We start from the raw sequence: 16,517 nt of genomic DNA, 5'->3' as shown, positions 1-16,517 counted from the left end.
TTGTATGAATGTTTTCCATTTTTCTTTACCAGTCTTGCAATATTAAACACAACACTATGTCAGTCAGCAGTGCCAGGGATTGACAGTTTGCTCATTGCATTTAATAGTTCATTACAGTACATGTCACATATGCCACACTGCCAGCTGATGCTGGTTTTCCCATCCATTTTGCCCATCTCTGGGGGTTTTGAGTAGGCAGTGTGTTAAGAAAACAACCAAAGCAAACACTGGTAGCATAGTGGTTGTTGCATCAGACTTATGATCGGTACACCCAAGTTCAAATATAATCCAACATTAGGCCGAACACCAAAAAGCGTCAACCCCGACCCCTGGGTGAGTGTGCCACAGACTCAATGGGAAGGCCAATTATATTCTCAAACAAGTGTGACTTTCGGGGGGTCCTACTACTTAAAGCGTGGACACGAGAGGTAGTGTCCGGGCATGTGCGGAAGCGAACAGGGGGGAATACCTAACGCGAGGAGCAGCGGCAGCAATCCTTGTACTGTATAATATTCGTTTATGCTCAAAATTTGAACCAGAGTGGCGAATTCGAGCAGCTATCCACACTTTTTATGATCGACGCCCGGGCATTCCGGAGAGTCAAGTCCGCCATGTTGTTTACTAATTTTGGTTAGCGTTTAACAATAGGACAATACCATTCGATCCATGGGGGTGAAAGTCCTACGAATACGCCGACATTGTCGAAGGACAAGGACAGGACAAGTTTGTGCAAGTGTGGCGAGACTCCCGTAGTTACGCAGAAATTATTTACCTCATGTAAAAAAAGCATCATTTCTCATTGTTGTGCTATATTGTATCGTATCATGGTTCTAGGTAGTCCTGCATACGGGTCGTCTATCAACCAAACGCGCCCCCGTACACACAGCACTGTATGCAGGGCTAGCATCCAAGAGCTTCGAGGTTGTGTAGTAAAAATAATGTTACAATGTGAAAACAGACAACCACTCAGCCATAATACGTATCGAGACAAAACATAATTTGTCAATAATCGAGTGTTGCCTAGAAAAGTGAGATTGTTGCAAAATGTAGCAAATCGTTTTCAAAACAGTGCCGCTAAGAAAGTCTCACTATATTGCAATGTTCAGTAAGACTTGAATCTTGTTTGCGCCCACTGTAAAACATGTATAGTAAACAAACCGCCCTTTTAGAAAAATATTTTTATTAAAAATAAGTACAAGTAAACTAAAACGAAAATTAAAACACGCATAACATAAAATAGTTTCATTCAAAATTAGTCTTGTATATGCTACTGAAGAACAAGTCAACTGAAACGAAAATTAAAACATGTATAGTAAATAGACAGACACCCGCCCTTGTGGAAAATATTTTTATTCAAAGTACAAGTCAACTAAAACGAAAATTAAAACATGTATAGTAAATAGACAGACACAGGATACGACAGCAATAAAATTATATTCTACGTCGATGGTAAAGTCTGCGTGACTTGCACATTTTGATTATAAACAAAATAAATCCTGGCTAACGAAATTGACAATGCTATGATAAATGTGTTTTTCGTTGTCGCTATAATGCAGTATCAGAACTCCAAGTTAAAATATTAACGGGGAAGTACAATTGCGCATGCCTCCCATTAGTTCCAAAGAATGGCATTATCATGTCGGTATGTTCAATGGTCCACACTGAATACAATGGCATAACACTAATTAGTTTTGAAAAAAAAACATTAACATGTCGGCAAGTTCAATCGAAGGCGTTATCATGTCGGCAAGTTAAATTGTTCAAACTAAAAGCAACGTCATACACTGATTTTAAATAAAACTCCGATAGCACACGGGTTTGGAAAAGATCGATCACGGGGTGTGTATACAGAAAACTACTGGTATGTAGCTCGCCAACTGGGTTTGGGATCTCTCCATCGCGTCAAGTGGTCATTCATTCGCAAACGTGAATTCGTACAGCGGGCGATGAACTGAACTTGACCTTTCGATGTGTCGCTTCCAAGGCGTCATCTTTATTACTACCTATATTTAATATAAGTGGGAACGTCATTCAGTTTCATTGTTAACGGCAGGTTACACTAGCACACCGGAAGCATGTGTGCGAATAGAGGTCATAGCCTTCGCATCGCGATTTTATAGTAGCTCACATACCGGACTCACACCCTGCTCGGGGATCATGTGGTCCGTGTTACGAGCCCGGTCGTTACAAATTGGTCCGTGATCAGCTTGTAAATAATCTACTGTAACTATACACTGCACAAACAAACTACAAGAGGTTCCATAAAATAGAAATACAAGGTGGAGTTTATCACGCCATTAATTTATTCAAGACCTTTTGTTACCTGTTACAGCTCCAAACAGAAACAACAAATGCTTTGTCTCTAGACGCAACTCGCCCTGGTTATGTAAATGTTTTCCCTTACCATCAGGCTCCAAGCCAGAACAAATGACAACATTTTTTTCTGAATTTACACAAGTTAATCATATTTGGTATGTCATGTTTATTTAAAAGAAACGTGCCTTGCTTGGGTTGAACCATGGTTACTAACAAATAGTGACAGTGTATGTTCCCCCCTTTGTTGTAGTTGTACAATAGAGTGTCAATCACAGCTGAATATGTGTCGCGGCGTCAACACTTGAAATATGTGGATGAAACGTAATATACCGTACGCGATATTGTGCACGAGATTGACCAAACTCTGTGTTTTCGACAAGAGGTATAAACCAGGTTTACCGTAAACTGCGTGTACAATAAGAAATTTACCGCATGCTGTAAGAGTGGGGACAGGGGGTGGGTGACTGGTACACAGGATGCAGGAAATAAAAAAAGGCATCTTTGTACAAATCATGGATGAATAAAACGGTTGATTACATTTTAAAATCTTGTCCATGGCTACGAATATACGTTTTTATTCGTTTGAATTACAAAGTATAAAAACATTGGACCACAGCCTACAAAAATATCCCCTCTGTACTGTGTATGGACACAAGATTTACCGAACTCTGTGCCGTTCATGATATTTACCGTATACAAACTTGCACTGCAACAGGAAACACAAAGACGTTGCGATATTCTTAGGGTACCGATTTCATTGCACGTGTACGTAGCATTGTCACCTGCATACAACGGTGTGTTTACGGGGACACATAACAATGAGAAAACGACATGAGGTGAATAATTTCTGCGTAACAGACGTCTTACATGGTCCTTTTTAAATGAATCTTACTAAACAATACTACGGGAGTCTCGCCACACTTCCACAAACTTGTCCTGTCATTGTCCTTCGACAATGTTGGCACATTCGCAGGTCTGTCACCTCCATGAATCGAATGGTATTGTCCTATTGCGGACTCGACTCGCTGGAATGCCCGGGCGTCGATCATAAAAAGTGTTGATAGCTGCTCGAATTTGCCACTCTGTTTCAAATTTTGAGCATAAACGAATATTATACAGTACAAGGATTGCTGCCGCTGCGCCGCGCGTTAGGTATTCCCCCCTGTTCGCTTCCGCGCGTGCCCGGACACTCCCTCACGTGTCCGTGCGTTAAGTAGTAGGACCGCTTTCGGGGGCATCTTGGTTAAGGTATACAGGAACTTGTGTTTGACACCTGGTTATAACGCATTAAAAATAAATTAAATTGCAATTTGATAGAGAGATGGTTGCACAGTGCTGATATGTTGTCATAAACATGAATATGGCTTCTGTAGCAAGCATGTCGATAGAGAGAACAGAGACATTAAATGTCACCTGGCACAAAAACATTAAAAACAGACAAACATTGTGATAATTTAACTCTGAGACTAATTTTGTAGGCATGCTAATTTCAAGACAGCACCATTGGCAATCGCTGTACTGATGAGATGCATTACAGGTGAAGACTGGAATAAAATAATGCATGACTGTATGGTGAGTGTCTTCCCAGTATTATATGGTTATGTATGATACAATGCAATAAGTATAGGCTTCTGTATTTTATCTGGGTTCCATGAATGCATGAATTTGTTTCATGGATATTTATAAAACATTTATCAAGAGTAGATCCTGCCATTGGCTGTAGTAACCACATATTTCTTTGTCATTTACACACCATACATTACCATACATTGTTTTTTTTTGGTTTCAGATTCAGCCACCATATTGTACAATGGGTCCAAATTATTGGGAGAGTGATTGTGGTAATTTTGGAGCAGCATTATTATATTTCTGTTCATTTTACATCATTATTGCGTATATTGTACTAAATTTATTAGTAGGTGAGTATCTTTTAAATGTCAATATAATGTTGTACATTGTATAGATTGAATAGATGTTATTGTGTCTATCCTGTTTTTATGCATTGTAAATAGAATACATTAGTGATAACACATTTCTTTTCTGCAGGTATTATCATGGAAAACTTTTCATTGTTTTACTCAAATGATGAAGATGCGTTGCTAAGTTACGCTGATCTCAAAAACTTTCAGATCACTTGGAACATGGTTGATGTCAGTAGAAGGGTATGTTTGCACATTTCAGTTTGCTACAATATGAGTGCAATAAAAAAGCAGATATAATATAATATTAAAATATTATATGATTTATTTAGTGTATTGTACAGTAAATCGAAATAAAATAGAGCTGTTATGAAAATCTGAACAAAGACATGTTATACTAACATTTAGATCACTCTGGGATTTATTGTATTTATTTATTTCTGAGTGTATGATTTCTTTATTACAGGGTATGATGCCTGTCAGAAGAGCTAAGTTTGTATTAAGACTATTAAAAGGACGATTAGAAGTAGACATAGAAAAGGATCATCTATTGTTTAAACACATGGTGTGTGAGCTAGAAAAGATGAAGAATGGAGGCGATGTCAGCTTTCATGATGTTTTAAGGTATACACTAGGCGTTGTCAACTTTGATGATGTTTTAAGGTATACACTAGGCGTTGTCAGCTTTGATGATGTTTTAAGGTATACACTAGGCGTTGTCAGCTTTTATGATGTTTTAAGGTATACACTAGGCGTTGTCAGCTTTTATGATGTTTTAAGGTTAACACTAGGCGTTGTCAGCTTTTATGATGTTTTAAGGTATACACTAGGCATTGTCAGCTTTCATGATGTTTTAAGGTATACACTAGGCGTTGTCAGCTTTTATGATGTTTTAAGGTATACACTAGGCGTTGTCAGCTTTCATGATGTTTTAAGGTATACACTAGGCGTTGTCAGCTTTTATGATGTTTTAAGGTATACACTAGGCATTGTCAGCTTTCATGATGTTTTAAGATATACACTAGGCATTGTCAGCTTTCATGATGTTTTAAGATATGCACTAGGCGTTGTCAGCTTTCATGATGTTTTAAGGTATACACTAGGCGCTGTCAGCTTTTATGATGTTTTAAGGTATACATTAGGTGTTGTCAGCTTTTATGATGTTTTAAGGTATACACTAGGCGTTGTCAGCTTTTATGATGTTTTAAGGTAAACACTAGGCATTGTCAGCTTTGATGATGTTTTAAGGTATACACTAGGCGTTGTCAGCTTTTATGATGTTTTAAGATATACACTAGGCGTTGTCAGCTTTCATGATGTTTTAAGGTTAACACTAGGCGTTGTCAGCTTTCATGATGTTTTAAGGTATACACTAGGCGTTGTCAGCTTTCATGATGTTTTAAGGTATACACGAGGCGTTGTCAGCTTTTATGATGTTTTAAAGTATACACTAGGCGTTGTCAGCTTTCATGATGTTTTAAGGTATACACTAGACGTTGTCAGCTTTTATGATGTTTTAAGGTATACACTAGGCATTGTCAGCTTTCATGATGTTTTAAGATATACACTAGGCATTGTCAGCTTTCATGATGTTTTAAGATATGCACTAGGCGTTGTCAGCTTTCATGATGTTTTAAGGTATACACTAGGCGCTGTCAGCTTTTATGATGTTTTAAGGTATACATTAGGTGTTGTCAGCTTTTATGATGTTTTAAGGTATACACTAGGCGTTGTCAGCTTTTATGATGTTTTAAGGTAAACACTAGGCGTTGTCAGCTTTTATGATGTTTTAAGGTATACACTAGACGTCAGCTTTCATGATGTTTTAAGGTATACACTAGGCGTTGTCAGCTTTCATGATGTTTTAAGGTATACACTAGGCGTTGTCAGCTTTTATGATGTTTTAAGGTATACACTAGGCGTTGTCAGCTTTTATGATGTTTTAAGGTTAACACTAGGCGTTGTCAGCTTTTATGATGTTTTAAGGTATACACTAGGCGTTGTCAGCTTTCATGATGTTTTAAGGTATACACTAGGCGTTGTCAGCTTTTATGATGTTTTAAGGTATACACTAGGCGTTGTCAGCTTTCATGATGTTTTAAGGTATACACTAGGCGTTGTCAGCTTTTATGATGTTTTAAGATATACACTAGGCGTTGTCAACTTTTATGATGTTTTAAGATATACACTAGGCGTTGTCAGCTTTTATGATGTTTTAAGATATACACTAGGCATTGTCAACTTTCATGATGTTTTAAGATATGCACTAGGCGTTGTCAGCTTTCATGATGTTTTAAGGTATACACTAGGCGTTGTCAGCTTTTATGATGTTTTAAGATATACACTAGGCGTTGTCAACTTTTATGATGTTTTAAGGTAAACACTAGGCGTTGTCAGCTTTTATGATGTTTTAAGGTATACACTAGACGTTGTCAGCTTTCATGATGTTTGAAGGTATACACTAGGCATGGTCAGCTTTCAGGATGTTTTAAGGTTAACACTAGGCGTTGTCAGCTTTTATGATGTTTTAAGGTATACACTAGGCGTTGTCAGCTTTTATGATGTTTTAAGATATACACTAGGCATTGTCAGCTTTGATGATGTTTTAAGGTATACACTAGGCGTTGTCAGCTTTGATGATGTTTTAAGGTATACACTAGGCGTTGTCAGCTTTGATGATGTTTTAAGGTATACACTAGGCGTTGTCAGCTTTTATGATGTTTTAAGATATACACTAGGCGTTGTCAGCTTTCATGATGTTTTAAGGTTAACACTAGGCGTTGTCAGCTTTCATGATGTTTTAAGGTATACACTAGGCGTTGTCAGCTTTCATGATGTTTTAAGGTATACACTAGGCGTTGTCAGCTTTTATGATGTTTTAAGGTATACACTAGGCGTTGTCAGCTTTTATGATGTTTTAAGGTATACACTAGGCATTGTCAGCTTTCATGATGTTTTAAGATATACACTAGGCATTGTCAGCTTTCATGATGTTTTAAGATATGCACTAGGCGTTGTCAGCTTTCATGATGTTTTAAGGTATACACTAGGCGCTGTCAGCTTTTATGATGTTTTAAGGTATACATTAGGTGTTGTCAGCTTTTATGATGTTTTAAGGTATACACTAGGCGTTGTCAGCTTTTATGATGTTTTAAGGTAAACACTAGGCGTTGTCAGCTTTTATGATGTTTTAAGGTATACACTAGACGTCAGCTTTCATGATGTTTTAAGGTATACACTAGGCGTTGTCAGCTTTTATGATGTTTTAAGGTATACACTAGGCGTTGTCAGCTTTTATGATGTTTTAAGGTAAACACTAGGCGTTGTCAGCTTTTATGATGTTTTAAGGTATACACTAGACGTCAGCTTTCATGATGTTTTAAGGTATACACTAGGCGTTGTCAGCTTTCATGATGTTTTAAGGTATACACTAGGCGTTGTCAGCTTTTATGATGTTTTAAGGTATACACTAGGCGTTGTCAGCTTTTATGATGTTTTAAGGTTAACACTAGGCGTTGTCAGCTTTTATGATGTTTTAAGGTATACACTAGGCGTTGTCAGCTTTCATGATGTTTTAAGGTATACACTAGGCATTGTCAGCTTTTATGATGTTTTAAGGTATACACTAGGCGTTGTCAGCTTTCATGATGTTTTAAGGTATACACTAGGCGTTGTCAGCTTTTATGATGTTTTAAGATATACACTAGGCGTTGTCAACTTTTATGATGTTTTAAGATATACACTAGGCGTTGTCAGCTTTTATGATGTTTTAAGATATACACTAGGCATTGTCAACTTTCATGATGTTTTAAGATATGCACTAGGCGTTGTCAGCTTTCATGATGTTTTAAGGTATACACTAGGCGTTGTCAGCTTTTATGATGTTTTAAGATATACACTAGGCGTTGTCAACTTTTATGATGTTTTAAGGTAAACACTAGGCGTTGTCAGCTTTTATGATGTTTTAAGGTATACACTAGACGTTGTCAGCTTTCATGATGTTTGAAGGTATACACTAGGCATGGTCAGCTTTCAGGATGTTTTAAGGTTAACACTAGGCGTTGTCAGCTTTTATGATGTTTTAAGGTATACACTAGGCGTTGTCAGCTTTTATGATGTTTTAAGATATACACTAGGCATTGTCAGCTTTGATGATGTTTTAAGGTATACACTAGGCGTTGTCAGCTTTGATGATGTTTTAAGGTATACACTAGGCGTTGTCAGCTTTGATGATGTTTTAAGGTATACACTAGGCGTTGTCAGCTTTTATGATGTTTTAAGATATACACTAGGCGTTGTCAGCTTTCATGATGTTTTAAGGTTAACACTAGGCGTTGTCAGCTTTCATGATGTTTTAAGGTATACACTAGGCGTTGTCAGCTTTCATGATGTTTTAAGGTATACACTAGGCGTTGTCAGCTTTTATGATGTTTTAAAGTATACACTAGGCGTTGTCAGCTTTTATGATGTTTTAAGGTATACACTAGGCGTTGTCAGCTTTTATGATGTTTTAAGGTATACACTAGGCATTGTCAGCTTTCATGATGTTTTAAGATATACACTAGGCATTGTCAGCTTTCATGATGTTTTAAGATATGCACTAGGCGTTGTCAGCTTTCATGATGTTTTAAGGTATACACTAGGCGCTGTCAGCTTTCATGATGTTTTAAGATATGCACTAGGCGTTGTCAGCTTTCATGATGTTTTAAGGTATACACTAGGCGTTGTCAGCTTTCATGATGTTTTAAGGTATACACTAGGCGTTGTCAGCTTTTATGATGTTTTAAGGTATACATTAGGTGTTTTCAGCTTTTATGATGTTTTAAGGTATACACTAGGCGTTGTCAGCTTTTATGATGTTTTAAGGTAAACACTAGGCGTTGTCAGCTTTTATGATGTTTTAAGGTATACACTAGACGTCAGCTTTCATGATGTTTTAAGGTATACACTAGGCGTTGTCAGCTTTCATGATGTTTTAAGGTATACACTAGGCGTTGTCAGCTTTTATGATGTTTTAAAGTATACACTAGGCGTTGTCAGCTTTTATGATGTTTTAAGGTATACACTAGGCGTTGTCAGCTTTTATGATGTTTTAAGGTATACACTAGGCATTGTCAGCTTTCATGATGTTTTAAGATATACACTAGGCATTGTCAGCTTTCATGATGTTTTAAGATATGCACTAGGCGTTGTCAGCTTTCATGATGTTTTAAGGTATACACTAGGCGCTGTCAGCTTTTATGATGTTTTAAGGTATACATTAGGTGTTGTCAGCTTTTATGATGTTTTAAGGTATACACTAGGCGTTGTCAGCTTTTATGATGTTTTAAGGTAAACACTAGGCGTTGTCAGCTTTTATGATGTTTTAAGGTATACACTAGACGTCAGCTTTCATGATGTTTTAAGGTATACACTAGGCGTTGTCAGCTTTCATGATGTTTTAAGGTATACACTAGGCGTTGTCAGCTTTTATGATGTTTTAAGGTATACACTAGGCGTTGTCAGCTTTTATGATGTTTTAAGGTTAACACTAGGCGTTGTCAGCTTTTATGATGTTTTAAGGTATACACTAGGCGTTGTCAGCTTTCATGATGTTTTAAGGTATACACTAGGCGTTGTCAGCTTTTATGATGTTTTAAGGTATACACTAGGCGTTGTCAGCTTTCATGATGTTTTAAGGTATACACTAGGCGTTGTCAGCTTTTATGATGTTTTAAGATATACACTAGGCGTTGTCAACTTTTATGATGTTTTAAGATATACACTAGGCGTTGTCAGCTTTTATGATGTTTTAAGATATACACTAGGCATTGTCAACTTTCATGATGTTTTAAGATATGCACTAGGCGTTGTCAGCTTTCATGATGTTTTAAGGTATACACTAGGCGTTGTCAGCTTTTATGATGTTTTAAGATATACACTAGGCGTTGTCAACTTTTATGATGTTTTAAGGTAAACACTAGGCGTTGTCAGCTTTTATGATGTTTTAAGGTATACACTAGACGTTGTCAGCTTTCATGATGTTTGAAGGTATACACTAGGCGTTGTCAGCTTTCATGATGTTTTAAGGTATACACTAGGCGTTGTCAGCTTTCAGGATGTTTTAAGGTTAACACTAGGCGTTGTCAGCTTTTATGATGTTTTAAGGTATACACTAGGCGTTGTCAGCTTTTATGATGTTTTAAGGTATACACTAGGCGTTGTCAGCTTTTATGATGTTTTAAGATATACACGAGGCGTTGTCAACTTTCTTGATGTTTTAAGGTATACACTAGGCGTTGTCAGCTTTTATGATGTTTTAAGGTATACACTAGGCGTTGTCAGCTTTCATGATGTTTTAAGGTATACACTTGGCGTTGTCAGCTTTTATGATGTTTTAAGGTATACACTAGGCGTTGTCAGCTTTCTTGATGTTTTAAGGTATACACTAGGCGTTGTCAGCTTTTATGATGTTTAGCTCCGCTGTCGACTTTGTCGAGCGGAGCTTATCATATGAGTGATTGTCCGTCGTCGTGCGTCGTCGTCGTCCGTCGTCGTCGTCCGTCGTCCGTCGTCCGTGTCAATGTTTTACTTTTTCGACTTCTTCTTGAAAACTACAAGCCTGAATGCTTTGATACTTGGTGTATATGTACCTTGGGTAGACCTCTCTCAGATTTGTTCATTTCATGATGATATCTTCAATTCTCTAATTTTGGTGAATATTTTTGTCATTTTTGGTAAAAAATTAAATTTTCGACTTCTTGTTAAAAACCGCAAGTCCAATTGCTTTGATATTACATATATAGGTACTACATGTGGACCTCTCTCAGACTTGTTAATTTTGTAATGATATCATCAATTTTCTAATTTTGGTGAATATTTTTGTTATTTTTGGTAAAAAATTAAATTTTCGACTTCTTGTTAAAAACCGCAAGTCCAATTGCTTTGATATTACATATATAGGTACTACATGTGGACCTCTCTCAGATTTGTTCATTTTGTAATGATATCTTCAATTCTCTAATTTTGGTGAATATTTTTGTCATTTTTGGTAAAGTGATATTTTCAACTTCTTGTTAAAAACCGCAAGTCCAATTGCTTTGATATTACATATATAGGTACTACATGTGGACCTCTCTCAGATTTGTTCATTTTGTAATGATATCATCAATTCTCTAATTTTGGTGAATATTTTTGTCATTTTTGGTAAAAAATTATATTTTCGACTTCTTGTTAAAAACCGCAAGTCCAATTGCTTTGATATTACGTATATAGATACTACATGTGGTCCTCTCTCAGATTTGTTCATTTTGTAATGATATCTTTAATTCTCTAATTTTGGTGAATATTTTTGTCATTTTTGGTAAAAAGTGATATTTTAAACTTCTTGTTAAAAACCGCAAGTCCAATTGCTTTGATATTACATATATAGGTACTACATGTGGACCTCTCTCAGAGTTGTTCATTTTGTAATGATATCTTTAATTTTCTAATTTTGGTGAATATTTTTGTCATTTTTGGTAAAAAGTGATATTTTCAACTTCTTGTTAAAAAGCGCAAGTCCAATTGCTTTGATATTACATATATATGTACTACATGTGGACCACTCTCAAATTTGTTCATTTCATGATGATATCTTCAATTCTCTAATTTTGATGAATATTTTTGTCATTTTTGTAAAAAGTGATATTTTCGACTTCTTGTTAAAAACCACAATCGTTTATGGTGAAAAATTATATTTTTGAATTCTTGTTGAAAACAGCAAGTCCCATAGCATTGATACTATGCATATTGTTCATTTTCTAATGATATCTTCTGTTCTTTAATTGAAATGTGCATTGCTAACAGCGGAGCTATCTCAGCCGAGAGGCTGCTTGTTTAAGGTATACACTAGGCGTTGTCAGCTTTCATGATGTTTTAAGGTATACACTAGGCGTTGTCAGCTTTTATGATGTTTTAAAGTATACACTAGGCGTTGTCAGCTTTTATTATGTTTTAAGATATACACTAGGCGCTGTCAGCTTTCATGATGTTTTAATGTATACACTAGGCGTTGTCAGCTTTCTTGATGTTTTAAGGTATACACTAGGCGTTGTCAGCTTTTATGATGTTTTAAGGTATACACTAGGCGTTGTCAGCTTTTATGATGTTTTAAGGTATACACTAGGCGTTGTCAGCTTTCATGATGTTTTAAGGTTAACACTAGGCGTTGTCAGCTTTCATGATGTTTTAAGGTATACACTAGGCGTTGTCAGCTTTCATGATGTTTTAAGGTATACACTAGGCGTTGTCAGCTTTTATGATGCTTTAAAGTATACACTAGGCGTTGTCAGCTTTTATGATGTTTTAAGGTATACACTAGGCGTTGTCAGCTTTTATGATGTTTTAAGGTATACACTAGGCATTGTCAGCTTTCATGATGTTTTAAGATATACACTAGGCATTGTCAGCTTTCATGATGTTTTAAGATATGCACTAGGCGTTGTCAGCTTTCATGATGTTTTAAGGTATACACTAGGCGCTGTCAGCTTTTATGATGTTTTAAGGTATACATTAGGTGTTGTCAGCTTTTATGATGTTTTAAGGTATACACTAGGCGTTGTCAGCTTTTATGATGTTTTAAGGTAAACACTAGGCGTTGTCAGCTTTTATGATGTTTTAAGGTATACACTAGACGTCAGCTTTCATGATGTTTTAAGGTATACACTAGGCGTTGTCAGCTTTCATGATGTTTTAAGGTATACACTAGGCGTTGTCAGCTTTCATGATGTTTTAAGGTATACACTAGGCATTGTCAGCTTTCATGATGTTTTAAGATATACACTAGGCATTGTCAGCTTTCATGATGTTTTAAGATATGCACTAGGCATTGTCAACTTTCATGATGTTTTAATGTATACACTAGGCGTTGTCAGCTTTCTTGATGTTTTAAGGTATACACTAGGCGTTGTCAGCTTTTATGATGTTTTAAGGTATACACTAGGCGTTGTCAGCTTTTATGATGTTTTAAGGTATACACTAGGCGTTGTCAGCTTTCATGATGTTTTAAGGTTAACACTAGGCGTTGTCAGCTTTCATGATGTTTTAAGGTATACACTAGGCGTTGTCAGCTTTCATGATGTTTTAAGGTATACACTAGGCGTTGTCAGCTTTTATGATGTTTTAAAGTATACACTAGGCGTTGTCAGCTTTTATGATGTTTTAAGGTATACACTAGGCGTTGTCAGCTTTTATGATGTTTTAAGGTATACACTAGGCATTGTCAGCTTTCATGATGTTTTAAGATATACACTAGGCATTGTCAGCTTTCATGATGTTTTAAGATATGCACTAGGCGTTGTCAGCTTTCATGATGTTTTAAGGTATACACTAGGCGCTGTCAGCTTTTATGATGTTTTAAGGTATACATTAGGTGTTGTCAGCTTTTATGATGTTTTAAGGTATACACTAGGCGTTGTCAGCTTTTATGATGTTTTAAGGTAAACACTAGGCGTTGTCAGCTTTTATGATGTTTTAAGGTATACACTAGACGTCAGCTTTCATGATGTTTTAAGGTATACACTAGGCGTTGTCAGCTTTCATGATGTTTTAAGGTATACACTAGGCGTTGTCAGCTTTTATGATGTTTTAAGGTATACACTAGGCATTGTCAGCTTTCATGATGTTTTAAGATATACACTAGGCGTTGTCAGCTTTTATGATGTTTTAAGATATACACTAGGCGTTGTCAGCTTTTATGATGTTTTAAGATATACACTAGGCGTTGTCAGCTTTTATGATGTTTTAAGGTATACACTAGGCGTTGTCAGCTTTTATGATGTTTTAAGATATACACTAGGCGTTGTCAACTTTTATGATGTTTTAAGGTAAACACTAGGCGTTGTCAGCTTTTATGATGTTTTAAGGTATACACTAGACGTTGTCAGCTTTCATGATGTTTGAAGGTATACACTAGGCATGGTCAGCTTTCAGGATGTTTTAAGGTTAACACTAGGCGTTGTCAGCTTTTATGATGTTTTAAGGTATACACTAGGCGTTGTCAGCTTTTATGATGTTTTAAGATATACACTAGGCATTGTCAGCTTTGATGATGTTTTAAGGTATACACTAGGCGTTGTCAGCTTTGATGATGTTTTAAGGTATACACTAGGCGTTGTCAGCTTTGATGATGTTTTAAGGTATACACTAGGCGTTGTCAGCTTTTATGATGTTTTAAGATATACACTAGGCGTTGTCAGCTTTCATGATGTTTTAAGGTTAACACTAGGCGTTGTCAGCTTTCATGATGTTTTAAGGTATACACTAGGCGTTGTCAGCTTTCATGATGTTTGAAGGTATACACTAGGCGTTGTCAGCTTTTATGATGTTTTAAAGTATACACTAGGCGTTGTCAGCTTTTATGATGTTTTAAGGTATACACTAGGCGTTGTCAGCTTTTATGATGTTTTAAGGTATACACTAGGCATTGTCAGCTTTCATGATGTTTTAAGATATACACTAGGCATTGTCAGCTTTCATGATGTTTTAAGATATGCACTAGGCGTTGTCAGCTTTCATGATGTTTTAAGGTATACACTAGGCGCTGTCAGCTTTTATGATGTTTTAAGGTATACATTAGGTGTTGTCAGCTTTTATGATGTTTTAAGGTATACACTAGGCGTTGTCAGCTTTTATGATGTTTTAAGGTAAACACTAGGCGTTGTCAGCTTTTATGATGTTTTAAGGTATACACTAGACGTCAGCTTTCATGATGTTTTAAGGTATACACTAGGCGTTGTCAGCTTTCATGATGTTTTAAGGTATACACTAGGCGTTGTCAGCTTTTATGATGTTTTAAGGTATACATTAGGTGTTGTCAGCTTTTATGATGTTTTAAGGTATACACTAGGCGTTGTCAGCTTTTATGATGTTTTAAGGTAAACACTAGGCGTTGTCAGCTTTTATGATGTTTTAAGGTATACACTAGACGTCAGCTTTCATGATGTTTTAAGGTATACACTAGGCGTTGTCAGCTTTCATGATGTTTTAAGGTATACACTAGGCGTTGTCAGCTTTTATGATGTTTTAAGGTATACACTAGGCGTTGTCAGCTTTTATGATGTTTTAAGGTTAACACTAGGCGTTGTCAGCTTTTATGATGTTTTAAGGTATACACTAGGCGTTGTCAGCTTTCATGATGTTTTAAGGTATACACTAGGCGTTGTCAGCTTTTATGATGTTTTAAGGTATACACTAGGCGTTGTCAGCTTTCATGATGTTTTAAGGTATACACTAGGCGTTGTCAGCTTTTATGATGTTTTAAGATATACACTAGGCGTTGTCAACTTTTATGATGTTTTAAGATATACACTAGGCGTTGTCAGCTTTTATGATGTTTTAAGATATACACTAGGCATTGTCAACTTTCATGATGTTTTAAGATATGCACTAGGCGTTGTCAGCTTTCATGATGTTTTAAGGTATACACTAGGCGTTGTCAGCTTTTATGATGTTTTAAGATATACACTAGGCGTTGTCAACTTTTATGATGTTTTAAGGTAAACACTAGGCGTTGTCAGCTTTTATGATGTTTTAAGGTATACACTAGACGTTGTCAGCTTTCATGATGTTTGAAGGTATACACTAGGCATGGTCAGCTTTCAGGATGTTTTAAGGTTAACACTAGGCGTTGTCAGCTTTTATGATGTTTTAAGGTATACACTAGGCGTTGTCAGCTTTTATGATGTTTTAAGATATACACTAGGCATTGTCAGCTTTGATGATGTTTTAAGGTATACACTAGGCGTTGTCAGCTTTGATGATGTTTTAAGGTATACACTAGGCGTTGTCAGCTTTGATGATGTTTTAAGGTATACACTAGGCGTTGTCAGCTTTTATGATGTTTTAAGATATACACTAGGCGTTGTCAGCTTTCATGATGTTTTAAGGTTAACACTAGGCGTTGTCAGCTTTCATGATGTTTTAAGGTATACACTAGGCGTTGTCAGCTTTCATGATGTTTTAAGGTATACACTAGGCGTTGTCAGCTTTTATGATGTTTTAAAGTATACACTAGGCGTTGTCAGCTTTTATGATGTTTTAAGGTATACACTAGGCGTTGTCAGCTTTTATGATGTTTTAAGGTATACACTAGGCATTGTCAGCTTTCATGATGTTTTAAGATATACACTAGGCATTGTCAGCTTTCATGATGTTTTAAGATATGCACTAGGCGTTGTCAGCTTTCATGATGTTTTAAGGTATACACTAGGCGCTGTCAGCTTTTATGATGTTTTAAGGTATACATTAGGTGTTGTCAGCTTT

General features: G+C 36.4%; 1 protein-coding gene across 1 annotated transcript in view; it reads left to right on the top strand.

The window, feature by feature from the left end:
* The window catches only part of LOC102802094 (sodium leak channel NALCN-like), a 129,184-nt gene that overhangs the window by 101,334 nt on the left and 11,333 nt on the right, over positions 1-16,517 (top strand). Inside the window, exons 32-35 of the mRNA XM_085499995.1 lie at positions 3,795-3,888; positions 4,106-4,235; positions 4,363-4,478; positions 4,702-4,859. Of these exons, the coding sequence (XP_085356121.1) occupies positions 3,795-3,888; positions 4,106-4,235; positions 4,363-4,478; positions 4,702-4,859 (498 nt within the window). The remainder of the gene's footprint in view (positions 1-3,794; positions 3,889-4,105; positions 4,236-4,362; positions 4,479-4,701; positions 4,860-16,517) is intronic.

Source organism: Saccoglossus kowalevskii, chromosome 6, assembly GCF_978046115.1.
Source record: "Saccoglossus kowalevskii chromosome 6, keSacKowa6.1, whole genome shotgun sequence".
Taxonomy (NCBI): Eukaryota; Metazoa; Hemichordata; class Enteropneusta; family Harrimaniidae; genus Saccoglossus; species Saccoglossus kowalevskii.
The sequence above is the reverse complement of the archived record's forward strand: the minus strand, read 5'-3'. Positions and strand labels throughout refer to the sequence as shown.